General features: G+C 42.8%; 2 protein-coding genes across 2 annotated transcripts; one reads left to right on the top strand and one right to left on the bottom strand.

Annotated features, from left to right (window-relative positions):
* Positions 1 to 82: 82 nt before the first annotated feature.
* On the bottom strand, positions 83 to 18,510 carry bicra (BRD4 interacting chromatin remodeling complex associated protein). The gene is made up of 15 exons (XM_086081146.1): positions 16,341 to 18,510; positions 15,791 to 15,836; positions 15,643 to 15,688; positions 14,632 to 14,697; positions 11,940 to 14,078; positions 10,894 to 11,040; positions 7,756 to 8,349; positions 7,226 to 7,616; positions 7,049 to 7,146; positions 6,506 to 6,640; positions 5,571 to 5,617; positions 5,309 to 5,457; positions 4,690 to 4,784; positions 4,500 to 4,605; positions 83 to 3,369 (listed from the first exon to the last, which is right to left on the bottom strand). Exons 1-15 carry the CDS (start codon positions 16,390 to 16,392, stop codon positions 1,931 to 1,933), a joined length of 5,550 nt encoding a protein of 1,849 aa, XP_085937272.1. The 5' UTR covers positions 16,393 to 18,510; the 3' UTR covers positions 83 to 1,930.
* A 1,984-nt stretch (positions 18,511 to 20,494) lies between these two features.
* Positions 20,495 to 25,823, top strand: napab (N-ethylmaleimide-sensitive factor attachment protein, alpha b). The gene is made up of 11 exons (XM_086080955.1): positions 20,495 to 20,719; positions 21,300 to 21,379; positions 21,460 to 21,576; positions 22,159 to 22,205; positions 22,294 to 22,371; positions 23,103 to 23,158; positions 23,269 to 23,353; positions 23,680 to 23,784; positions 23,863 to 23,931; positions 24,108 to 24,158; positions 24,246 to 25,823. Exons 1-11 carry the CDS (start codon positions 20,622 to 20,624, stop codon positions 24,345 to 24,347), a joined length of 888 nt encoding a protein of 295 aa, XP_085937081.1. The 5' UTR covers positions 20,495 to 20,621; the 3' UTR covers positions 24,348 to 25,823.
* Positions 25,824 to 25,825: the final 2 nt, after the last annotated feature.

The following is a 25,825-nucleotide window of genomic DNA, read 5'->3' as shown; positions in this document are numbered from 1 at the left end:
ACAATTTGTTCCATCAATTCCGTCTTGAATTGATGATGGTGCTGCCAATGAACGATGACCATACATTTAATGTCTCCAAAAATGAGGATGTGATTCATAAAAGAAACAAGGTTTAATTTACAGTTTTACTAAATGTACATTTCTTTTTAAAAAGTATCCTTATACACAATAAATACAATACAAAATTAATCTGTAATACTATACTTCAAATTCTCTTGCGGTCTTTTTTGTACATTATTATTGTTCCTTTCTCTCTCTCTCTCTTTTGTTGTCTCCGCCGCCTCGCCGCTTGTGCTGCGTTTCAGTTGGAATTGTCCACTGGGCTTCCATAAAACAAACAAAAAACACACATGGAAGAAAGGAGGGGAACAGAGATGACGGTTTCAGGATGAGCCTGGCCTGCCCCCTGCTGACTGAAATGAATCAAGGCCTTGTGAGCTTGAAGGACAAACGAGGTCAGAGAAAAAAAAATGTATGTAATAATTTGCATTTGAATGTTTTCATGTGGGCCTTGAAACAAGTATGTCATCATACGGCTTGTGCTACGTGCTCATCACCCAATCGAATGTGTTTGTGCAACACCTTATTTCAAACTGGGTTTATGACGTAAAATATACTATTCGCAAAATATTTGGGTTATTGGGTGAAATTTCAGGATGAGCGCACATGTCCAAGTGACAATATTTTTTCACAACCCGCACCTCGCCAACAAGCAGCGACATGAAAAATGTCAAGGATCAAACACCGATTATTCATTTTCCAATCATGGCCATATCTATGCTTTTCTGTGACTCTTCCAGTCTCTGTTGCAAAATGCTGGTGACTTTTGATGGCTTGTTAATGTTAATCAATTGCAATGGGTCATGTTCAAGTTGACATCCATGGGAATTTTCATGCATCAATTGTATTGTGAATTTTGCCGTTCATTCGATTATATATATATTTTTTGAATCAAAATGAATCACATAATTTCCATAAATTCGCTATCCTGTGAAAAACATGTCAATTTTTGTCTTTTTTCCCCTTTACATTTTTGGAATGAAACTGAATGCAGACATCCCAAAAACGTTTAAAAAAAAAAAGGACATAAATGTTTTTCACTGGGCAGCGAGCAATTGCAAATTACACATTTTATACTTGTTCTAAATGTTGAAGAAATAGAAATAACCCAGATGATGTATAACAAGCTCTCTTTTGGACTAGCTGAATAAAACACGCCTCTCGTCTAAAGAGCAAGTGACTTGGAGTCACTCCAAAGGACAAGACAGGCATGCACTCAAGCTCTGTTCGCAAATGGGTCTGGGAGTGCTGATGCAGACCCCCTTTTAAGAGCTGTAGCAACCTTGCTCGGTGCTAACGACTAAACTGCAGCCCACCAAGTGCGTTCGTGAAAGAGGTGGTGGTTCTTCACAGTCCAAATCTTTTAATTCTCCTTTTGAAATATTGTGGATAAAGGCTGCAGTGCAGTGCAATTCCTTGTTGACGGCTTTCCAAATAAGGGGCGTGCGTTAATCAGTGTTAAAAAAAAAAAGGGGGCATGTTAATTCGTTATTAACGTGCTCATTTTGGCACCCTTATAAATATATACCGTGTTTATACAGTGTACACCCACATACACAAATTTTTTTCTTCGGTGAAATTTCCAGTTGGATGTTATGCCATGAGAGTTTTTCCTCATAAAATATGTGCCTTGGCTCAATGAAAGTTGGGAAAGCCTGTTTTGGAAACATTGTGAGCAAAAAGGAACATAAAGGGAGGGTTGGGGCCATGATCACGTGACAACACAAGGAGAAGCCCAGACAGGACAAGACAACAAAAACTTGACTAGAGAATCCGGAGGACAAACTTAGCAGACTCGTCAAGACTCCCTCCCTAGTCTCTCGGGCGCCCCCCTCCCCTTGTCAGCGGGGCCAAGGGGGCGAGGGGGCCGTTATCTGCTCTGAGTCTGTGGCACCAGGCTGCCGTTGTGGCCGCGGCCACCGACCTGAGGGTGCTGGGCCGAGGCGGACGAGGCGGAGGAGGACGACGGGGGCCCTGAGGGTCTGTGCGGGGGAGCCGAGCGTAAATGCGTCCGGCCGTTGCCCCCCTTGTGTTGGTGGTGCCCCCGTAGCGTGGGCTCCTGCTGCAGGTTGAGGATGCTGTCGATGGCGCATTGCAAATGCTCGTTGAGGGAGTCGTCGGGGGGGCTGCCGCTGGAGAAGCTGGCGTTGTCGGGCGAGTCCGACTTGCAGCGCTTGGCGGGGACCGAAGGGAACTCCGGCGAAGGGGGCCCGGGGGCGTGCTGGTCCATCCTAAAAGTCCCTGCTTGTCTCTGTTTGGTTTTCCCGCTCGTCCGCTTGTATTTAGGGAAGTCGGCGTCCTGCTCCGTGCGCTCCTCCCCCTTCACCCCCTTGACGGCGTGGTTGAACACGTCGTCTACGTGGTCTCGGCCTCTTTTCTCCACCTTCACGCTAGCTATGACCGTTCTCTCGTGTGAGGGGGTGGAGTAGGGCGCCGAGTCGTCATCCCCTCCACCCCCAGGGACGCCCGGCCGGACCCGGGGACTAATGTTCTCCCGGTAAGTTTTTTTGAGGGGGAGGCGGCAGGTAGTCTGCGAGGGCGCGGGGGTGGCGGAGGCCGGGTTGTGGTGCTCCAGGGTGCCGTTCATTTGCGTGGAGGACGAGCTCTGAGAGGGGTTGGACTGAGTGGTCGCTGCGGTGACCGACACGGGCGACTGGGTTCGGATGACCCCGGCGGGCGCAGGGGTGGACGAGGGTTGGGATTTTGGGGTGTTGGGCTGGGAGGTGTGCACGGGGTCTAAGGCTGTGTTGTGGACCACCTTACCAAAGCCCGTTTGGTCCTGCTTGATCTTGAGCTTCAAGCCGATCCTCCTCCGAGCCTCGTAAGTTTTAATGGGCGGCTTGCTTGTCCTCTGCAGGAGCGCATCGTCATCGTCGTCGTCCCTTTTAGACTTGGAGGAGGAGAAGAACGATGACGCCGCAGGGGTGCGTGATGAAAAGGGGCTCTGGCCAGTCGGTTCGGATCCACCAGGAGGTGGGGGGCAGCTACTGGACCACGACACAGAGGCCCCGCCGCCACCCTGCTTTATGACCAGTTTTGTCGGGGGGAAGGAGGCAGAAGGAGGGGCGGCGACAGGAGCGGGAGCCGGCGCTGGAGACGGGCTGGGAGCGGGAGGGGGTTTCGGCGGGACGTGCGAAGGAACGGCCGGTGTGGGAGGTGCGGGTTCTGGCGGAGGAGGCGGTGGAGGGGCTGCGGCGGCAGCCGGGGTGACGGCGACACCGGTGGCGTTGGAGGCGGGTTCACCCGGAGGAGACTTTTGTTGGGACGAAACTAAACTCTCCAACAGGCGGGCGTTGGCCACAAACTCCTCTGCAATCACACACAAGTACAATTTCAGTCAGCACAACTACAAGAGGAACCACCCGCCGAATATTCTAATAAAGCTAAACGTGGCCCACATAAAAAGTTTGTAGGAAAAAAGTTAAATGTAAATATAAGTGAAAGTTAAGTGTTAAAATATTTACACTTTTTTTTTTTTAAATAAAAATGTAAATGAACATTTGTATTGCTACCTGCCACAAGGACTGCGGATAGAAAACAACAAAGTTGTAATCTGGTATAAAGCATCACTACTCTTGGATTTAATGATTTTATTTTTGTGGTCCCTGACAAATAAATGAAAAAGCTAAAGCAATGATTCTCAAAGTGTTGTATTAGTACCAGTACTAGGCTTACATGGGCTCTCCCTAGTGGTGCCCAAATGAATCACTGCCCAAGTACTGCATCGGTCAGTAGTATTTCACTTCTAAGGTAAACACATTTGCAATTAATCTTTGAGAACATTTAGTTTAAAAACTTTGATTTATGTATAATTTGTAAGTACAATAGATTTTAATTGAATCATTACTTTGGTATATTTTTTTCCTAAAATGTTATTGTTTTTGCTTATAACATTTTAAACTTTATTCCTGTAAATAAAATTACATATTTGTTCTTATATTTATTTTGCGGGCAATATAACAACTTCATTGTTAATTAATTAATTTTGGTTTTTGTTGTAGAAATTTGTTTTTATGTCTTTAACTTAGTCTTTTTTCCTCATATTTTCATGTTATTCTTTCAAACCATGGTGTGTTATTTTTCCCATGACAGCAAGACTTTGTCATACAATTAGATTTTTTCTTTGTGATATTATGACTTTATGCATAATTTGATTTTTTTTGTATAACATGTTGTCTTTATTCTTTGCAAATAACATCTTTTCTTTTTATAATAATATTCGACTGTTGGGAATACAACCTCTGTCTTGTTCATGATAAATATTTAGGCCTGCTATATTTGAATGGGCTGGGACTTGGTGTTAAAAGGTTGAGAACCACTGACTTAAACTAAACATGCCAATCTTTTCCTAGTCATGTATTGGGGTGTCTCTTCACATGCTAAGAAACTAGGATGTGTGCATCCCACTTTAGAGGTTTTACTGGCGAGGCACAGCCTACCTGGTCTCTCCTTGGCCAAAATCTTGTCCTGGCTTAATGCGAGCTTTTCCTCCTGGATGAACATGCGGTCGATCATCACCATCTCCGCCGAGGGGCCAAGTCTCTGCTGCAATTCAAACGTCAGTTCAGTTTTCAGGTGAGCGGTTTAGGGAGACAAGGGAGAACTGGTGCGGGGGGGGGGGGGTCTCACCTTTGACTCGGAAAACAGCAGGTAGCGATATTTATCAAGCATGGCTTGCGTTCTCTTCAGCAGCTGGGTGGAGACGCTCTCAAATTCATCATCCACTGTGCACAACAAAATTAGCATGGAATACGCAATCAAGTTTTATATGATGATCATCGTTTTGTTTTATTTATGCTTTCCTCTGCTCTGTCAAAACACTTTGTAAAAATGTTTACTTATTAGTAATACAAAGCTATTGTTATTTATTAACACAATGAATGAAGATTTTTTTTTTTGAGGGACCTGGGAAGGTTGAATAACATTTCAATTAATTTAATTGGGGAAAATGTATTTGGTAGTAGGGATGGGTATTGCCAGAGACCTCGCAATTTGATTCTTTACATTGCGATTCAATTTGATTTTGATTATTTAGGTTGTCATTTGATTCAATTTGATACCAATTCAGCAAGTGCGGCTTTCAAATCACACACAAAGCACCCGCCCCTATTTGATAGACTAGTAAATTGAGTTTCATTTTTGGTCACAGAAAAAAATAATTTCGGAAGTTAAGAAGGCACCACTGTATTATTATTATTATTATTATTTTTTTTTTTTAAAGGCAGCCAATCTCCAAAGTTCTTGTTACCTTTCTGATAATCTTGAGACGAGTTGGCAGTTCCCTGGTAGAGATGGTAAGGCAACAGTCGGTGCAGCGTATCCTCAAACGAGTAGAAAGGAGCGTTGTAGTTCGGGTGAAGCACCAAGCCTTGATGTTTCCTCAGCTGCTCCATCAATCTGCAGAGGGGATGGAAAAAAAAAAATCTTACTCCGCAGGTTAAAAAATAAAAATAAAATAAGGCGTGCAATGAAATCAAGAAAAGAACATTAATAAAGAGAGTGTCACAAACCTGGCTTCTTTGCTCGGCTCCGCACTGAAAGGCATATTCGCTGTTGTCTGCAATGTGAAAGAGGATTACCACCTTTAAACAGACACTTAATTTGGACACATTATGGAAAATTGGCTTTTTAAGTACGTGTACACAAATAGTCTGGTCTGTTTTTTTTTTTTTTGTGTGATATACGGAGAGTGTTAAATTGAAATGAGAGCCAATTTTAACACTAATAGTGCACACTAAGGATGAATATAAATTATCAACATGTACACCGGTTTGTGTTCACTTTCAGATATCACGTCTTAATGCTCTGCATACAGTCATAACACACAAATTGAGTTAGCAAATGTATACATTTTGGTAGCAACACACCAATTCCAGTATAAGCATGGATATAAATATTATCCTGGTGTAAAAACTATTATGAAAACCCCAAAACTATTATAACCCTCATCCCAAATGACTTTGGGCAAGAACCACTGGACTTGTTGCCAGTCACTCACAGGGCACAATAAGGAATCACACCAATGCAAAAATTTAGTGTCTTCCTTGAATCCGTTTTTAGAATGCAGGAGGAAGCCAATCAACTCTACAATCTCATTCGGTGTCGCCTTGTCACTCACCAGGTCCCGTTTTTTAAAGCTATAAAAAACATAGGTCACAGATAATACAGGAGAACTTAAGAATGACAACCCCAAGTGGACAAAATTACCTGAGACCTCTCAAATCTGAATACTTGAATAGGCGACGAGATAATAGATTTCTAAAATATTCAATAGCTGCAGATGTATTGCTATCTCTCCACAGGAAACCGATTTGAACTCACAAGCACTCGCTTGTGAGGCAGACCGGCCGGTTGAAAACATCATGTCTGCAATGTTAGCCTGTACTGAACCCCAAATGTTCTTCATAGTAAAAGCGCGTTTATACAAATACAGATCTTCGCTTACTTGAGGTTGTAGAGGAGCGGGGGGCTGTGGAGCAGGCATTTGGGTGACATTGGTGCCTAACACGTGGATCTGCATGCCAGCTTTACCAAGAGTCATGCCTCCAACTGAGCTGATCACTCCAGGTTTTGGCTGAATCTGTAACATAAAATAAAAAGGAAAAATATATATAATATAGAACAATTCAAATACGATAAAAAAATAATCTGCAATGCAGTGAAACTGCAAAAAGTGAACAGCAATTACTTTTTTACCCCTCCCTAAACATATTTTAAATTTTTTTTAACACACTGTAAACATGCATTAAAAAAATGCAAGCATAAAATGTAAAGAAAATGTGAATTGTAGTAAGTGTGTCTGATATGTAGGGCCTCTTAACGTTGACGTTTCTGTGTGTGAACAAAAACAATGGACACAAAATGCAGATTTCTGTGACAGACAACTAGATACATTCCATTTTAAAAATCAGCAGTGTAGCAGACACTCTTGTAAATAAAAAGACACTTGATGTGAGATTCCGTGTTGATATAAAAAAAGATTACCCACCTGTGCAGGCTGAGTAAGGCTCGCGGGAGCGATAGTCTGATTCACCTTGGCTCCAGCTGGTCCCTGGACTCCTGAGACTACCTGTAAGTCACTTGAGGCTGCAAAGAAATCAGGCAGACTGTCAGAAAGGGCAGAACGCTGCTGCCTCGCATTGCCCAGCATGTGACGCAGGCTTACCGGTAACAGGACTTGTAATGAGCACGGAGGTGGGCTGCAGCGCCGAGGACAGCTGAGCGTGTGTCGCGGCGCTGGCGGATGAGGTGATCACCGCTTTGTCGACAGGCACGTCTTGCTGCACGCTAAACTGGCTGTTGGCGGGAGGCAGAGCCTGAGCCTGAGCCTGAGCCTGAGCCTGAGCCTGAGCCTGAGCCTGAGCCTGCGCCTGAGCCTGAGCCTGAGCCTGAGCCTGAGCCTGAGCCTGAGCCTGAGCCTGAGCCTGCGCTTGAGCTAGAGCCTGAGCCTGAGCCTGAGCCTGAGCCTGAGCCTGAGCCTGAGCCTGAGCCTGAGCTTGAGCCTGCGCTTGAGCCTGAGTTGGCTGCTTGACCTGCAGCAGGATGCTTTGCTGGATCTGGAAGCACATTGACAAAGACAGCAGAAAAGTATGATACCAATCAATGCGTAGATTAAGGAGATGAATCAAATATGTACAGTCTCCTCTTTTCATTTGTGTTGTCTGGAGGAAAAAAAGTCTGAAGGACATTGCACACCTGGTGGAGCTTCTCCAGCAGCTGCTTCTGCTGCAGCGTGGGCTGGCTGATGGCCGACAACGTCTGGATTTGTGATCCCAGCAGCGCCAGGTGCTGCTGCTGATCCGCCGTCAGGCTGTGGACGGCTTTTAACACGCTGGGGGTCGGCGCGACAGCGGGAAGGGCGGCGAACGGGTGCGCAAGCGGTGGCTTGGGCGACTGCGACACGGGTGGCTGCTCCTGGTGTTGGTAGGGCGCCGGCTGGGAGGCGGGCCGCGGCTGAGGCAGGAGCTGCACTTGGATCTGGGTGGATTGCTGTTGGGCAACTTGGGGCTGCGAGGGGGACTCGGTGGCTTGGTTATGGACGATGAAGAGGGGCGGCGGGTGGGACGAGGGCGTGCAAGAGCGGGAGGGCGTTTGCGACGACGGCTGGGGTTGCGAGGGAGGACGTGACTGTTGGTGGTGCGGTGACTGGATGTGTTGACTCAGAGTCAGCGGCGACTGCGAGGGCTGCGGGCTGTCGGCTAAAGGGGGCGCTGCTGCGTGACCGGCCAGGGCCGGCGAGGGAGACATACTCTGGATCTTCAAGGGCTGCTGGTGTCCACTGGAGGGTACCTGTGGAGGAGGAATATAAAAATCTAACACACAATCATTTGGATCACACATAACTAACTAGAGAATGTAATTTGTGTAAGAAGCTGGAGCTGAAGCTGAACTGAAATGCTGTGAATTTGAATGAATTGTTGAAATGTAAAATGTGAGACTTGGATTGAATTGTTTGAATCGGTCAAGAAATGTGGAAAGAGGAGATAAATATGCCAAATTTATCTCTTGATCAGGTGACTTTTGTGACTGTGGAAATTTTGGGAATGTCATAAGTATCGATGTCTAGAATGAGCTGAACAGTTTAAAGTTGGAATTCTTTGAAGCAGTCAAGTGATGGAGAAAGACATGGTCGATATTCAAACATTTCCATTGATTTGAGAAAATGTGGAATACTGAAAAGTGTGGGAATTTTTGGACTGTAAATTTTTTTTCCCAGAAGTGGTCCTGAATAGAATTCGAATTTCTCGGGAAACGTGTTAATTTTAGAAGGACAAAAAAGTGGAGAGAATAACAGCTATGAAGAGAGGGGGGTGAATATAAGGTTGAAAGATTTTTTTTTTTTAATGCCGTTAACGTTTTTAAATATGAACTATTAATTTGGGAACTTTGTCATGTAAAATGGAGAATGTAGTACTATAAATGTTGGAAATTTGGGAGAGCGAAAAGCAAAGACATGCTGAATTGTGCCAATATTTTTAGGCTGGAATAGTTTGGATCAGTTGAAAAAAAATGTAAAAGGGTGTGTTAAATTTGTAAAATGTCTCATTCATTTAAATAGGACGTATTGTATATTCATGGCAAATGTGGAATTGTGGGAAAAGTAGACATTTGATGAAAACTGTTTCCAAAGTAGTCCTGAATTTTAGGAATAATTAAGAGTTGGAAGCTATGGCTGGTGAATGTCTGTTTATGTTCTAGAAGCTATCATTTGGCTCCATAAATCTTCCACTCCACTCAACATCAATGCTATAAAATACAGTTCTAGCTCACAAATGGATCTTCAACACACGTATTGCATAAAATAAAATAATACAAATGTAAAAGATGGAAAAGACTAATGATTGCATCTCAGAGGAGAATTAATTTCCCCCCTCCCACCCACCAAATGAAATATCTTAACAGGGGGAAAAAACACGATATTGTGACTGGAGTGATCTGACTACTTTAAGGATGGAGAACTTCGGTTTTGGGTTCCTTCAAAATACAACTCAGGGCTTAGTGCAGTATTAACAGATCTGATTGACTGACTGATCCGTCATTAACAGTAACAGTGAGAGTAAGTTGGTTGAATTTGACTGTTTTTTAACTGTTAGTAAAGAAATAAGAAAGACCATACATTTGTTGAAGGTATTACGAACGATACAGTAAACCAACAAGGAGGGTAGGGACCAAGCCCTGCCATGATGGCTAAAAACTGCAAGTAAAACCTGTCTCCCCCCCAAATTTGTATGATTCGTTGAAACTGTAAATATACCATCATTTACTATCTCAAACCACTTCAATATCGTTTTAAACTCATGATGTTACAGCATTGCCATTTGAGATACCTTGCTTATAGATTTACTTGAGTTTGAAAAAAAAAAAGTAATAATATTTTGCTGTAAAAGCACTATTATGTTCAGGAGTTTGGGCCGCAAGAATGTAACATGGCAATCCACTATTGTTGTAAATGTTGGCGCTGTTGACGCAAACGTCATGTGAGAACTTGAGACAACCATTTTATTGTCTCGAGAAAGTTGTGTCACTGTATTGGATTAGATGAAAATAAACTCCCTCTAGTGGACAAACGGACATGAAGTGTTTGATGAGAAATTAAGAATACAGTAACAGTAAACCTCCGCTCCTTTCATCGTGGATTATGGGTTTGTAGTCCCACTATTCTTTTTGTCTAGTTATAACTCAACTGTGTTTAGCATTTGGAGATATAACCCCACACTATGACACTAGGTGGCAGAACACAATTGTGTTGAACAATAACTGTACATTTGAAAGACGGGAAAACAAGAAGTGTCTCCAACTTCATTTTTGCTAAAGTGATTAGAGATTACAGAATTTTTCCAATCCTCTATCATCCTGCATTTTACGCCTACAGATCATTTTACAATGTACAACTTTACCTTATATTGCGAGAATACTGGTTTTGTAAAAAAACAAAACAAAAAAAACCAAGGGATTTGGTGTTACATTGTATATTTTTGTTTTATCCATCGCTCTTGCTCTCTCAACATATTAGCAGCCGATAAAATAGTCCCTAACTCCACATAAAAGCATTCCATTTTACTACACTTCAAAGAAAGCCATTTGATTGCCAATCATATGGAATATCCTAAGAGATTAATAATTACCAAGTCTCATGCTTTCACACACAGCAAAGCAGTTTTAATAACACACACAAGCTGCAAAGCATGTTAGCTATTTGTGCACTACAGTACATTGACATGGAAGCAAGACTACACAAATAGCACGGCAGCTAAGGGGGAAAAGGAGATAACGTCTAAGGGCTGTGGCGGCAGCAGCAAGTGGATGGGGGCTTAACGTAGAGGGCACGTCTACCTGCTTTACCACTGGGGGCCTCTGACCCACCAACGAATCACTTAATTCATGGACAGTGCGGGCCGGAGTCATGACGCCGGCGCTGCTGACGATTACGGACGCAGGGACCCCCGCACAGGGGCTCGATTCACCCTCTCTGTTCTCCGGCTAATAGTTTACCGTTACCGGGGTGAGGGAGGAGAGAAGGAATGACAGGAGGTTGGATGAGAAGCAGAATGGTGAGCCAGAGAGGTCAGACCAAGGCTGTGTTTGGAATCATTTACTTATTGCTGACTCCCTAAGCACAGTGTAGGGATTTTTACGTCGTAGACTATCTAGTTTGCTCATCAGTCAAATGAAAAAGACTTTTCAAACACCACTCAGCCACGCGGTTAGGCCATTCCATCATGGCTGTTACATAATTACAACATACACGATGAATGTCAGCTGCTGGATCTCCCCCAAAAATATGAACAGTACAGTGGTGACTTGAGATAAAAGTCAAATTTTTTCCATGACCACGCTCATAACTCAAAAACATTGACTCAAATCGTCTTTCCCAACTGAAATGAATGGAAATGCTATTAATCCGTTATAACACCCCAAAAAAAGCAAAAAGGTTTGCAAACATAGCAGTAACTTAAGAGTCGACGCCCGTATATTTGACAGCATCCACTCACATTTTTCCCGGGGGGAGCGCAGCGTTTGTGTGTGTATAACATAAAGAAGGTAAGATCACGACCACAGTCTGCTGTTAACATGCTTGAAAAAGGTTACAGTGTTGTATAAAGCAAATATAGAAAATAGCCAATGGAAACAATGTACCGTAATTCAGTCAAACTGCGGGCGCCTTGGACGGATTTAACTAATTTCCAAGATGACTGAGGGCACTATATAAGGGATTGCCTATGCTCACTACACATTCAAACAAGACTACAAAATAAAGTACCATTATGGCAAACTCACTATACTTTCTAATGGAAAGGGAGTGATTCCCAACACAGCCCACTCTGTGACAATGTTAATGAATGTTTTGGGGTTAGATGTGCCAAGAGGAAGAAACTGACCTGCTGCAGGAACATCTGCAGAGACTCCTGGCTTAGGATCATGCTCGAGCCCTGGTTGGTGAACAGAAGCCTTCCTGGGCTGTGCTGAGCCTGGTGAGAGACCAGCCCGACCGCGGTCACTGGCGAAGACGAGGACATGGACGGAGCGGAGGATGAAACGGTGCTGACTGAGGAAGGCGCCTGCTGCATGGCGAGGATAGAAGCCTGCTGGGCAGCCTGGTCGGTGGCGCTCCCCAGTACAGTCACACACTCGCCGGGCTGACCTTGGGTTATGGTGGCTGCCATCGTGGATGCTCCGGTGCTGCTGCTACTACTACTGCTATTAATACTACTGCTATTAGTACTACTACTACAACTACTAGTGCTGATGCTGATGCTGCTGCTGCTGGGGATTCCACCTGGCTGGGTTTGCAGAGTTGTCTGAAGGCTGACTGCCGGGCTTAAACCCTCCACCTGACCTAGCATGGTCAAGGAGTTCTGGATAGGCATGCCCTGGATGACCGTCGGGCCGTGTCCCGACACAGTGTGGGTCTGTGCCTGGTTCTGCGTCTGAGCCAACGAAACCGGCATCTGAAACAGGGTTGGCGTGCCCATCTGGCCAGGTTGAAGCTGGATGGGTCCCGATAGAATGTGGGCTGCCCCAGGATGTCCCTGGGAAGTCAACACTTGACCTAAATTGATGTTCTGGTTCGCGGTTAAAATCTGGTTGGCAATGAGCTGCCCACCAGGGCCCTGACTGGTTATGATGTGGCCTCCGTGGTGTTGGGTCAGGATCTGCCCGCCCGCTTGCAACTGCGGCAGGAGGAACTGATGGTTCTGACCTTGCAGTACCGTCTGAGAGGGAATAACGATACTGCCTGATTGGTTCAACAAGTGTACGCTGAGCGGCTTGCCCGCCGCTTGGGGCACCTGTTGCTTGAACAACGTTTGCTGGAACTGCGAGCCTTGCGTCGCGGCTTGAGTGGTGAGTACAACGTTTGAGCCTGGTTTTCCAGTCAGAAAAGTTACATTCTGAGCTGCAGACACAGGAATTTGTTGCAACCCGAGGGCCTTGGTGGTGTCGTTCGGCAGGTTTTGGGGCGACGGCTGCTGCTGCTGTTGCTGCTGCTGCTGCTGTGGCTTGAAAAGTTTTGTTTGGAGGGCTCCCCCCTGAGGAGGTTTAGGCTGAATGGGTGTTGGTGTGCGCTGGATGATCACGTTGTGCATGATTTGGCCTTGCGTTTGTGAATGGGGTGCCATTCCTGAACCCAGGGGCGTGCTTCCAAACCCCAAAAGTCCAGGTGCGGTCATGGTGCCGCTACTGGTGCTGTTCGTACTGCTAACAACCGCGGCTGGTCCGTTTAAAGCTGGAGATCCCAAAGTGGTTTTGTTGCTTTGGATGAGAAGTCCACCTCCTGACGCCCCAAGCCCTGTTTGAGTTGTGGCACCCGAAACCTCTGGCCCAGACTGATGCAGCTGGTAGCCACCCATGGCTTTTGCCAGAATAGGCTGCCCAGACTGATTGATAGTCATGACTGTGGGTTGCCCCACAACCTGAATCTGTCCAATCCCCAAATGTCCAGACTGGCTCCCGTTCGGGAGAGTTTGAAGACTTGAAATTGGTTGAAGTGTCACATTCCCGAGGCCCACGGGCTGCATGAAAGGCTGAACGCTGATGGCCTTATTCATGACCTGGGGTTGGAGCTGAAGACCCTGCTGAGCCAGCACGGAGCCCAGCATGTCAGCGGCAGCGTTCGGGGGAGTAGCGGTGGCGCTTTGGGCCGACCCAGGAAAGATGGCCGCCGCTCCCCCGACGCTGATGCCTACACCGACAGCCGCGCCACCGGCTCCCGTGAGGCTGGCGTCAGGCAACGTTTGAACCACCTGCGGAAGGCCGGGAATCCCAAAGGATTCCAGGTCCAGCTCCGCATTGGCTTCTTGTAAACTCTGCTCTGTGATGTTGGCCTCGGCCAAGCTCTGCTGCAGGATGTCGCAGGGCTCGTGGTTGGTCCCGATGCCGTTGCTGCCGCCTTCCCCGTCGGGGGAGCCGCCCAGGATGTCGTCATCCTCCAGGAAGTCCAGGTCAACGCTGACTCTGGGCAGGCCTGCCGCCTCATTGGCCGAGAGCTGGACTGTAGGCTGGACCTCTGGAACATGGCCCTTGAATCGAGGAGTAAACAAGACGATAACTGAATTTAGGGGTCGGAGAAAATATAGACTAGCGCATATTCTGTTTTACATTTCTGATTTCTACTGATCTACATTTGCTGTTCGGTCCATTCAGTTTGATCAAGTCAGAACGCCATCAAGGAGCAAGCTGATTGTCATTACTTGGTTTTAATAAGCGAAGCAGGGAAAATATTGGATAATGAAAGAATTGCTTTGAATGGTTGACAATAAAAAAGGTAATTTCAGGCTAATTTCAGTGTACTGGTACCTTAGTTATCTTCTAATAAGCCTCCTGGGGACACGTGTTGACAATGAGCACTTGCGCTAAAACACCAAATGCACCTGTTTTGGCCAATCTTTTCGTCAATATAAAATAAATGATTCAAAATCAATCTACAACCTCAGATGTGAATACCCGCAAACAGGCAAATCAAAGCTTGTTAGGTGCGTTAGTGGAGCGAACAGGCAGAGAAGTGGGGGGCGGGGTTTGACAGGCATGCTACATAGAAAACAAGGTGGAAGGGGATTGGGGGATTCTACTCACCCCGGTGGTAGAGAAGAACGAGCTGGTGGGATCACCCGAGCCATCCAAAAGGTCGTCAGTGTCCAACTACAGACACACGCCCACCCGGGATAGGACAGACAGAACCCCCAAGGCCCCCCAAAACCAGCAGGGAAAAAGCCACCAGGACAGGGAAACAGAACATCAGAGGAGGAGGTGGTGGGGAGGAGGGGAAGGCGGTGGCGAGGAAGAGGACAGAACATAGAAAAGAGAACCAAGATTGTAAGGAATCAGCCAAAAGATTAGGGAAAGAGAGGCACAACGACAGGGTTTTGCAGACTTGGGAAGCGTTAGTTTTTCCTTTTTAAGGGTAAAAAGGGAAAGGACAGGCTGAACCCATAAACAGTGCATTCAAAAAGCAAACAGCCAAAACAGTGGAAGGGAAAAGAGTAAGTAAAAAGGGATTTGACTGCAAGGTGCACCAACCAATAGCCTGCTAGTAATGATAGGCCTGAGAAAATCATCTTCCGTTATACGCGGAATGATAGTTTAACACTTAAAACAATGGGGGTCAGTCAAGGCCGGCAAAAATGTCAACTTAGGTTTATATTTTTATGATTGGTATCTAGTGAGGTTATATTCCCACCCACCCGTAGGTGAAAGTCTGCAAAATAAAGAGACCATATAAAACCCCTCCAACACACCTGAACACATTTAAACCCATAAAAACACACTTTTTATACAGATCGTAAACATATTTGAACACCAAAAAATTGCAAGCATAAAACGTATAGAAATGGATAATAAATAGAAACAAATATTTTAATAGTTTAAACCTTAAAAGAAAAAACTGCGATATTAGATTTGAAAATCCATGTAACCAATGTATCTCAGCACAAAATTGGACCCCCGCTGTAAATCCAGCTATCGTCTAAAGACGATCCACCAGCACCTTCCCATCATCATCATCATCATCATCATCATCATCATCATCATCATCATCATCATCATGCCAGCAGATAAAAAGCCCCAGCCACTTGTTGTCATACTCACATGGGTCTCAGATCCATGAAGAAAGTCATTGAGAGCTTCTGGGTCACTGCGGGTGAAAACAAGAGTGAAATTCACAACAGTGCATGATGAGAAAAAAAAAAGCTAAGAAAAGTCGCCTCTTATTGGCAAACTCTTGGTGCCAACTTACCAAATCACATCGAGAAGGCACCTGCCGTCTTCATCATCCATGACAACTGTTTAGGGTAACAATAAATGCTATCAGTCATCACAGAAAGACAAAAAGAAATACAATCAATCTAGTCTACTCTTCCACGACTTACTACCTGAGATTTCATATATGAACAGAAGCAAACAACAAACTGTTTTAATTACAAGAGAGAGTAAAATCAAAGCTGCAGAAAAAAATGCTGCCATGTCTCCCAAATAAGAGAAAAAAATTAAGAGAACAACGTCACAATCTTTCTTGGAAAAATCTGCAATGTTATGAGAAAAAACTTTCAAAACTTATACAAATTAAGTCACTCATGATTAAATAATTTAAAGTAGTTTTGCAATGTGGTGTAGCAAGACTAACAAAAGATTTTCAAGAAAAGTTCAAGCATGAATTGAAATTGTAGGCAAGGGAATGTTGTACCTTCCACACAAACGTGAAATAAATAAATAAATCTAATATTTGTTAGAAATATCCCTAGTTAGATTACCGAACAATATACAGTGAATATAAAAAGTCTACACACCCCTCTGTTGACATCCAGTTGTGACACATTTTCTCCACTTGATGTGCTCCATCCTGTACTTAATGCATTGGCATTTTTTACCCTTCTCCTGACTAATACTTTTGAATGAGATCCCTCTGAATGTGTGAGTATTTAAAAAAAAAAAAAAAGCTACAAAAGTTACAGGAAAAGCCTACTGGAACATCGGAACTGTACGTATTAGGGGTTAATCACTGCATCCTATTATAAGAGGGTGTACACACTTGTGCAACCACATTATCTCAGTTGTTTATTTTGATCTCTACCCTCAACATTTATTTATTTTCAAATAAGTTTTCCAGGTTATAGATCACAATAATAGTAGGAAAAACAAATGTTTTAAAATTGTTTATTTTGGTCCCATTTATTAAATAACAAATACCTAGAGTTCTAAAAGGTGTGTGTTTTGTGTTCAAATCAGTTATTGAATTCAATAATTGAGTACATTTACTTTTACCAGGGTCGTATACTTAAGTATGTGTGAATCTGCCGCTGTTGGAAGTGGTCACTCAAAGAGCAACGCTCTTGATCGCACATTTTGAGTGGTAATACAACAGCTGTTTTTTTGTTTCACTGTGCTCGTGTTATTCACCTTGCCAGTATACAAAACAACTGATAATGAAGAATATGTGTGTCTGTTTTAATCACGATTTCAGAATTTCTCAAAAGAGCAAGTGCACGCATAAAAATTCCCAGACAACATATCCAAAATGTATAGTTGACAACCCCTTTAAAAAATGGGTAAGGCACTATTTCAAATTCATAAGTACATCTTTACTAGATTTTTTTCATTCTTATAACATGGTCAGCCTGGGCTTTTGGTTTTCTATAATTACATTAAGTTCATCATTAGTTGTATGTTATTGTGTTAAGAAAGCTTTCAATGATACCAATCTTGTGAAAAAGGGGATAAAGACTAATAAAGTTAGGAAACTTTGAAACTTAGATTCAACAACAACAAAAAAGGTAACATAAAAAATATCAACCACAATTACTTGTATTAAAACAAAATGGCCAGAAATTAGTGCATTTTCACCGGGTCATCACTTTCTTAATATTTGTCTCAGGAAAGTGATACTTAAGTCACTAGAATTATATTGGAATGATCTGTCGGATAATGGTAGTCTCGTGTAAATCACTTGCTCTGATATTTTACACGCATACCCAATATACCAAGTATTTGTATTCTGTACTTATACCAAATCTGGTGAAATCTAGCATCGATTCGTGTGTTTCAAATGCAAAACATCTTCATTATGTCATTTATTTATTTAAATAGTGAGCTACACAGCATCCAGCAGGTCAACGCAAAAAGACAACAAACGGAGAACGCGCGGTTTCCACGCATCCCGAGCAGCTTTTACTTGCGGTCTCTCGCCGCCTTGACCCAGGACGACCCTGGTATATTCATACATACAGATACACAACCCACACGGTACCCCAACAAACCAAAGTGCCCCCTGCTTGCCTACTCTACAAAGACAGCGGATATTAGCCATTTAGCGGCGCCACTGCGCAGGATATGAATGGGAGACGCTGCGAGCTACATGCTAACTAGTAAACCCCCCCAACATCTACGCCTTCGTAACTCTTTTTCCGTCACGTTCCGCTTACGGTAACAACCCAAAAACCCGCATAAGATGTTCGCGTGATGAATAAAACTATCTGCCTCCAGCTGTGACGCCCGTAATTTGTCACATCGCCTGGGCTCCGTTTGGTTAGCCTTAGCTGGTTAGCCTGCTAGCCCAAGCTAGGCTACCAACAATATTCGGACGTGTATCGCTAGCTCCACAGCCTTTGACATTCAAAACAAACCGCCAGCGGAGGCGGTTTAAACGCCCGGGCATGCACGTCCACACTCTGCCCGAGAAGCTGCTCGTAGCTGGGACATTAAGGCTGCAAAACGCGCAGAGAGGCAACCGATGACTCCTAGCGAGCAAAAAAATATATGAGTTAATGTTGGAATACTCTTGGATGGAGGGGGGTATGCTTGGGAATTCGCTGGGAAAAAAGGAGCAGCGCGTTTTTGGCGGGCCGTGCGGCAGTGTAGCGAGTCGACGCCGCCCGCCGTGCACTATGCGGCGACCCATGCGCTGCGTGAATAAATGCAGCTTTGTTGCAGTTATTGCGATTAATAGAGAAATTGCTACATTGTAACAAACTCACCAGAGACGATAGAGGTGCAGGCAGCGCGGGGTCTCCAGGACAGCCTCGCACGGGCTGCTGCACAGGACCCGACTACGGGCAAGGAACATAGGAGACCGCCGCTTTGCCTGACGGTAAGTCAACACTCAGTACTTTCGGGATTTCCCATCAGCGAATTCATTGATCCCTTTCTCTCGAATATTGCTGTTTTTTTTCAATGATTATTCTTAGTTGTTTATCAAGTTAATTTTTTTAAAGGAAAATCTTCAAACAACAAAGAAGAAGATTAAATGTCAATACGGCAGCACTGTGGACTAGTGCAGTGTTTCCCAACCTTTCTTGAGCCAAGTTACATATTTTACATTAGGAAAACAAAGTCACGGCACATCACCAAGCAAAACTGCATACAGTTACAAAAATACAAAAACATTTAACAATTTGATTACTCCTAGGAATTCTGAGCCTGTTTACCTGAACACAAAGGTGTCCCTATATGTTGGTTGCATAGAAAGATGAGCAGTGGAACATTATTAGTAGTGATAAACACACATTTTCTTACCAATTAATTGGAATTGGATAATTCCCCATAACACACTCTCTCACACGTTAGTAACTGGAAATCACTGTAATAGTAGTTAGCACATCTGGCTCACACTTCTGTTTAAGTTCGAATCTCAGTTCTGACCTCCCTGCATGGAGTTTGTGCTTGTGTTGATTTGTGTTGATTTTCTCCAGATATTCAGGATTCCTCCCTAAAACATGCAGGTTCACTGAAGACTAAATCAGAAATGTCAAACCCTCGGCCCTTTTATGTGTCCTGAAGCAACTGATGTCGATCTACCTTATGATTCATGTTTACATACCAGACCTGAATGTTAATTAGTACTTTCCCCCTCATTATTAAACTCCTTTACTTCAACCATATTTGAACAATTGACTTAATATTTCAAAACTAGTTACCCTTCAATTTGTTGTGTATATAATATTTTTCATGAGGTGATTATACATTTATATGGTTCTACAGTCACAACAGCCCCCTGAGAGAAAATATAACTACAATGTGGCTTTTTTTCTGATGACTTTTACTTTTACTTCCTGCTTTTGCAATCTGCAAAAAACAAAAACACACACACGTGTTTATCTAATTGTTGGTCCGTTGTGTCTCAAATGTACATTTTAGTTTAATAGTACAGTACTGTACTTTTTAGTGAATGTATTGTAATTGTTATGTAAACATAATTTTAGCCTAATAGTACTTTTAATAAATGTATTGTTATTGTTATGTATTTTGTTCTTACTCTTCTAGGGTGACATTTACAATCTAATGACTGCAGATGAAAAAAAATTGCCTTCTGACTAACTCTGGGATATTTACAGAAATGTTGATTATGTACTGTTCCTGATATAAAAAATATATAAAAAAAATACTCTATGCTATATTGTTTTGTTTTGTTTATGCAGGACATATTGTTTGGGATTGTCTTCTCAGTCTTTAGCTGGGATTAAAACTGTGTCCAGTGATTTTTTTCTTCATATCAGTACGAGCAACATGCAAGTTAGTAAATAAAGGAAACTATTTTGTGTACAGAGTTTTTATTTTATTTTAACCCATGCCAAATTATCAAAACCAGTATTGTGTATTAGTCACAGTTATTCACAGTAAAAATTAACTTAAAAACTGCACTTTTCAAAGTATATACTCTTTTCCTTTAGGTTGGCTCTTCCTTTTTATTTATTTTATTTATTTATTAACACAAGCCATCTCTGGAATGACATTCTCAAGGCGCGGTACACGAAATAATCAGTGAAATAAATGTTCAATCTGTGCATGTTTTTTTTAATTAAAAAAAAATCCGATTCATTACATCTGTTTAGTACAGTTCAGTTGTTTAGCGCAATACATTTGCAATTTTGCATGTAGAGCTTCTATCCAGGTCGTTATTGTTTAAACGGACAGTCCGTGAACGCACCAAAAGAACGTTTCCGGTGCTCGCATGTCACGTGACAGCGGAGCTGGCGAATAGTGACAAATCAACGGTTGCTGCTTATGCTACAAGTTTGTTGACTTTTCGCCTTTCTGTCACCTCCTCTCTCTAAACCGCGACACTCGCCGCCAACATGAACAACAGCGGCAAAGAGAAGGAAGCCACGGCTTTGATGGCCGAGGCCGAAAAGAAATTAAAGTCCTCGCAGTCGTTTTTTGGGGCGCTTTTCGGGTGAGTCGCACCAGTGTAGCCGCGTTTGCTAAAGGGCCAAGTAAGCGGAAAAGGTAGCTGGCCAAACTTGACAAGTCATATGTGATTAAACACCTATTTATTCATGTCACTGTCTGTATTATGCGTGTCGTTTGATCGTTGCGGAGCATTTTAAAAGATTACTCCCAATGTGGTCACTGCTTAAAAGACTTAAAAGTGCGTATAGGCTCTATTTAGCGTTACACACCGAGCGAAATTGTCAATTGCTTGTCATGAGGATGCTTGCGTTTCAATTAGGCTCACGATTAGAATAGTGAATGATTAACAAGAATTATTTCGTGAATAAAACGAATAATGTTCATCAGATTACGCCATCTAGCGGAGAAGGTCGTACGCGTCAGTAGATATCAGGTCAGCGTTTGTTTACAACAGCCTTTCCCAACCTTTCTTCGGCCAATTTGAAAAATCTCACGACACGCCACCCCCAAAAAATGTGAAGAAGTGTGAAAAAAGTAAAACATGTTAAATGCCCACTATGGAATTACTTGAGAACTGTTGAAGAAGCTAATATTAAATATTAGTAACTTTGTGTCACGCACAGGGGTTCCTCCAAGCAGGAAGAGGCCAGTGAAATGTACGTGAGAGCCGCCAACATGTTCAAGATGGCCAAGAACTGGTGTGGTATGTCACTTTTCCTGGTCATTGGCACTTGTGCTGCTCTTTTTATCTCTGTTTTAATGTGAAAAGTCCTCTTTTTACAGCGGCAGGGAACGCCTTCTCCCAGGCGGCTCGCCTCCACCTGCAGATGCAGAGCAAACACGACGCGGCAACCAACTTCATAGACGCCGGAAACGCTTTCAAAAAAGCCGACCCGCAAGGTAACATGGTCTCATAATGACACGATGGCACTGTTATGCCATTGTCTTTTACAAAAGAAGGGATGCTGACTTTTGAGAAGTATTCATGTGACAATATGAACATTAATGTGGTTGCATAGCACTGTGTTACATTGAGAAATGTTTCAAATACTGTGTTTACTTGGCGAAATGAAAATGACAGTAGTGGACACTTATGAGTGGGAATGATTTTGAAAGAGTCACCTCTGAGTTAGCAGTCTGTTAATACAGCTCTGTTAACTGTGTCGTAATTGGTACTGTTTAAGCTTCTTTCTTTTATTTTTAATCATTTAGTGTTCATTTTGCATCATGTAAACCCACTTTTGCCTTGAAATTGGTGCTTGCAAACAAGCTGGCAGTGTCTCTAATTAAGTCGGAATCTTCCAAAGGCAAGACATCATCATCTAGGTTTTCCCAATTTTTTAAAATGCATAGTAATATGTAGACTTCTAATTTTGTAAAAAAAAAAATAAAAAAATACATACATTTTTTTAATAATAAAAATTGCCTAAAAGAAGGGATTACAAGGCTGAATTTATATTTATTTATATCTTGTCTCAACAGAGGCCATAAACTGTCTAAACCGAGCTATCGAGATATATACAGATATGGTAAGTTTGGATAATTTTTAAAAATGTTTTATGTTTATGTATGTGATTGTTCGGTGTTCATTTTTAATGTATTTTTTCAACACTTCAGGGCCGTTTCACCATCGCGGCCAAACATCACTTGGGCATCGCCGAGATCTACGAGACAGAGCTGGTGGACATAGACAAGGTGCCAAAAGTCAAAATATTAGGCACGCTTACGCTGTCTAACAAGAGCCAAAGTTAATCCAAAAGTATTGGGAAACAATACACAAACATTCGGGGAAAAAAGTAAAAAAAAAAAAAATACATGAAAAAATTGAATGAGAAAAAAGTTTAGAAAACATTATAAAGTAATACAAAACATGAAATGAAAATAAAAAGACAAAAGTATCAAAATGTTAAAATAATACAAACTACAGTAAACAACACATTCGGGTTTTAGCTTTTGTAAATTCACATATTCCAGATAGTTACTGGAAGTCTATTCTCTAGTTTTCTTAAAAAAAAACAAAAAAAAAACAAGTTTTTCCTTTTCATTGTTTTTTTTTGTGCTCCATCTTGTGACATCTTGGGCTCAGGTAAGTATGTTAAAGTTAGTAAATTAATACATTTTAGATGAAGAATACAAAAATACACTAAAATGTTAGACAAAAAAAAAGAAACAAATGATAGATGACTTCCTTCTGCCGCGTTCCGTATACATCTGATGTCTTCTTTTTCGCTGTTTGTATAGTTTGCATTTAAATTTATTTTTAATTTTTTTGCTATTATGGCACCTGCCAGATGGAGAAGGCTTCAAGACATCTACTCTCGGACGCAAAATTTGCATGAACGATAATTGCAATGAAACATTTTCATATATATTTGGGGTATATTAAATTAAGAAGGAAATGACCCAGGTGTGTCTTTTCCACGCAGGCAATCGCTCACTATGAACAAGCAGCAGATTATTACAAAGGCGAAGAATCCACCAGGTGAATAATTCCAACGTAAACTCCATCAGCGGTCTTACTGTTGTCATCACGAGGTTCCTTTTTGTCATTTGTCGCCTCGGACTGACAGCTCTTCACTTGACTTTTCGCAGTTCGGCCAACAAGTGCCTCCTGAAGGTCGCCACCTACGCCGCCCAGCTGGAGCAGTACCCCAAAGCCATTGAAATCTACGAGCAGGTCAGTTTGATTCTCCGGTACAATGACTCACTGGCTTAATCAATATTTTTATTTGTGTTGATGAAAAAACATTTAAAGAATTGCTATAAATAAATCCTTTCTATGACAGAAGAAGCAAAACAAAATCATTATTCACATTCTTTTTTTTGCCCTGCACGTGATGTGTTCAAGGGCTGCCTAGAAAACGGGGCATCTCAAATGCAGACAGAGACTGACATCATCAATGAATTAAGCCTAACAATTCCACAAGATGGCACCGTGCTTTGGCCCGGAGTACAAAAAGAGAGAATTTTGGTACATGAAGTGTTTTGTTTGTGTTATGAAAGGTGGGCACTTACGCCATGGACAGCACGCTGCTCAAATACAGCGCCAAGGATCACTTCTTCAAGGCGGCGCTCTGTCACTTCTGCGTGGACATGCTGAACGCCAAAGTGAGTTTGCGCAGGCGGCGCCCTGCTACGTTTATCTCGTCGCGGTAATAATACTCATCGTTTCTCAAACCATGTTAGCTGGCTGTGCAGAAGTACGAAGAAATGTTCCCGGCCTTTTCGGACTCTCGAGAGTGCAAGTTGTTGAAGGTAGGGTCCATATTTGGGGCTTGGTCACCCGCTGAACTTGCTTTTTCTTCTCTCATTTTCGCTGCATCTACATGCCATCCAGTAAACCCCGGTGCTGCCCTGGCATGTTGTGGCAACAACGTGGTACTACACTGAACCGTCACTTAAAAATTCATGTCGCTTTTGTTGTTGACCAGAAACTCCTAGATGCTTATGAAGAACAGAACGTTGAAGCCTACACTGACTCGGTGGGTGGACACGTTTGTTCATTAGTATTGTGCATTTGTGTCTCAAGTCTTAACTAAACTAAAAGTGGATTTTAAAAATGTTGACAGGTTAAGGAGTTTGACACCATCTCGCGGCTTGACCAGTGGCTCACCACCATGCTGCTGCGCATCAAGAAGACCATACAGGAGGAGGAGAGCGACCTGCGCTGACTTCCCCGCAGCCCTCGCCACGGCGTTTCGTGTTTTTTCCTTGGCTCTCACTCTCTCTCTCGCTCCCTCCCGTCATCTTTACTTACCTTTAAGCCCTTACGTTCTTCCTTTCATAACATCCACGGGATCTGATCTCTCAGTATGAACACTACCCTCCTGAGTACATTAAATGGTTATTAGTCTGTTGTCATATTGCCAGCACATGACTAGAGACCGAGCCCAGCCACTAATGGTGAAGAACCACAAGTAATTGACACCCAAAAACTTTTAGAATCCCCTTTATTGATAAGTCTATAAATACAGCACAAACTATGATCTCAAAACAGCTTATCAACACTTTGAACTCATCTTACATTATTACCCTTAATAGTAAATGGCTAACAAATGAATCGCACCTAAATTGAGCGTGTACATGCACATGCGGCAAAGTCTCTGCTATAACCCAGACTAAATTTGGCTCCTCCCATGACATCGTTTCAACAAACTTCCTTTTGCAAACTGAAGGGTGGGCGAAAAGAAACTAGGCATTAAAAATTGATGATAAAATATATATTGCTATTACAAATTTAAATAAATCCATATTCTGTCTAATGTGAGAAAATTAAAGTAAATGTATTTTAACATGCGCATCAGTGGCATCAACAACAAACCCACAAAAAGTCAGGTGACTGGCCAACTGGAAAATATAAACTAAGACACAATAAGAAATCCCCATTAGTGATGCATGTTAAAATAAGATGTTTTGGTAACGACTTAAACGATACTTTAAAACAATAAGCAATTTCTAATGCTGAGTAACTTTTTACCCACCCTATACTTTCCAATTTAGACAGCTACGGCACCATCTTGTGGGCGTCTGAAAGCACAAAGAACGTGAAAACACTCTCCTTAAATGTTTCGTGAAAGTGCTTACAAGGTAAACCCACATATCTTAGTGTCATCATGCCTCCTCCAATACTAATTAACGGAGACATCTTCATTTCATGTCCTCAGGACGATAATCTCATATTCCCGCCTCAAGGACTTGTGTTGTAAGTCATAAGGAACTTTTTGCATGTTTTTGGACGAGAGCAGTAGAGTAGCGCTTCTGCTTTCTTTTTGTTTTATGGGTTTTGTGTATTTCTCTTAATAGGAGGTATGATGGAGTAGAAACACCCCCCCCCCCCCCCCCCCCACACCCCAATGTAAAGTCAAGGAAAAAACCTTTAACTGTACAGACAATGTTTGAAGTCACATATCCCACTGTCATACTTGTGCAACATTAAGTTAACCACTGTGAAATAAAACTCAAAAGTAAAAATACCCCATGTAGACACCTGACAGATGCAACAATAGAGGGGGAAGTGGAAGTGTTTGCAAAGCAATACCCGACACCTAGTGGCCTTTTGTGGGTACTGACTAATTAAGGTAATGAGCATTGTGTTGTGTCGCGTGATCCTCAAATTGTATTTTAAAATAAAATGACAAATAATCATCTT

This window comes from Leptonotus elevatus, chromosome 7 (genome assembly GCF_054856555.1).
Source record: "Leptonotus elevatus isolate MCC_2025b chromosome 7, RoL_Lele_1.0, whole genome shotgun sequence".
Lineage (NCBI taxonomy): Eukaryota > Metazoa > Chordata > Actinopteri > Syngnathiformes > Syngnathidae > Leptonotus > Leptonotus elevatus.
The sequence above is the reverse complement of the archived record's forward strand: the minus strand, read 5'-3'. Positions and strand labels throughout refer to the sequence as shown.

What these genes read in the sequence shown, in the direction of transcription:
- bicra (XM_086081146.1), bottom strand. Translation starts at nt 16,392, where the DNA reads ATGGAGCACATCAAGTGGAGAAAATGTGTCACAACTGGATGTCAACAG. An exon ending in TGCCTTCTCGATGTGATTTG is followed by an intron (nt 15,689 to 15,790) that starts GTAAGTTGGCAC and finishes TTTCACCCGCAG; the next exon opens with TGACCCAGAAGCTCTCAATG. An exon ending in TTCATGGATCTGAGACCCAT is followed by an intron (nt 14,698 to 15,642) that starts GTGAGTATGACA and finishes GTGTGTCTGTAG; the next exon opens with TTGGACACTGACGACCTTTT.
- napab (XM_086080955.1), top strand. Translation starts at nt 20,622, where the DNA reads ATGAACAACAGCGGCAAAGAGAAGGAAGCCACGGCTTTGATGGCCGAG. An exon ending in TCGAGATATATACAGATATG is followed by an intron (nt 22,206 to 22,293) that starts GTAAGTTTGGAT and finishes TCAACACTTCAG; the next exon opens with GGCCGTTTCACCATCGCGGC. An exon ending in AGCTGGTGGACATAGACAAG is followed by an intron (nt 22,372 to 23,102) that starts GTGCCAAAAGTC and finishes TTTTCCACGCAG; the next exon opens with GCAATCGCTCACTATGAACA.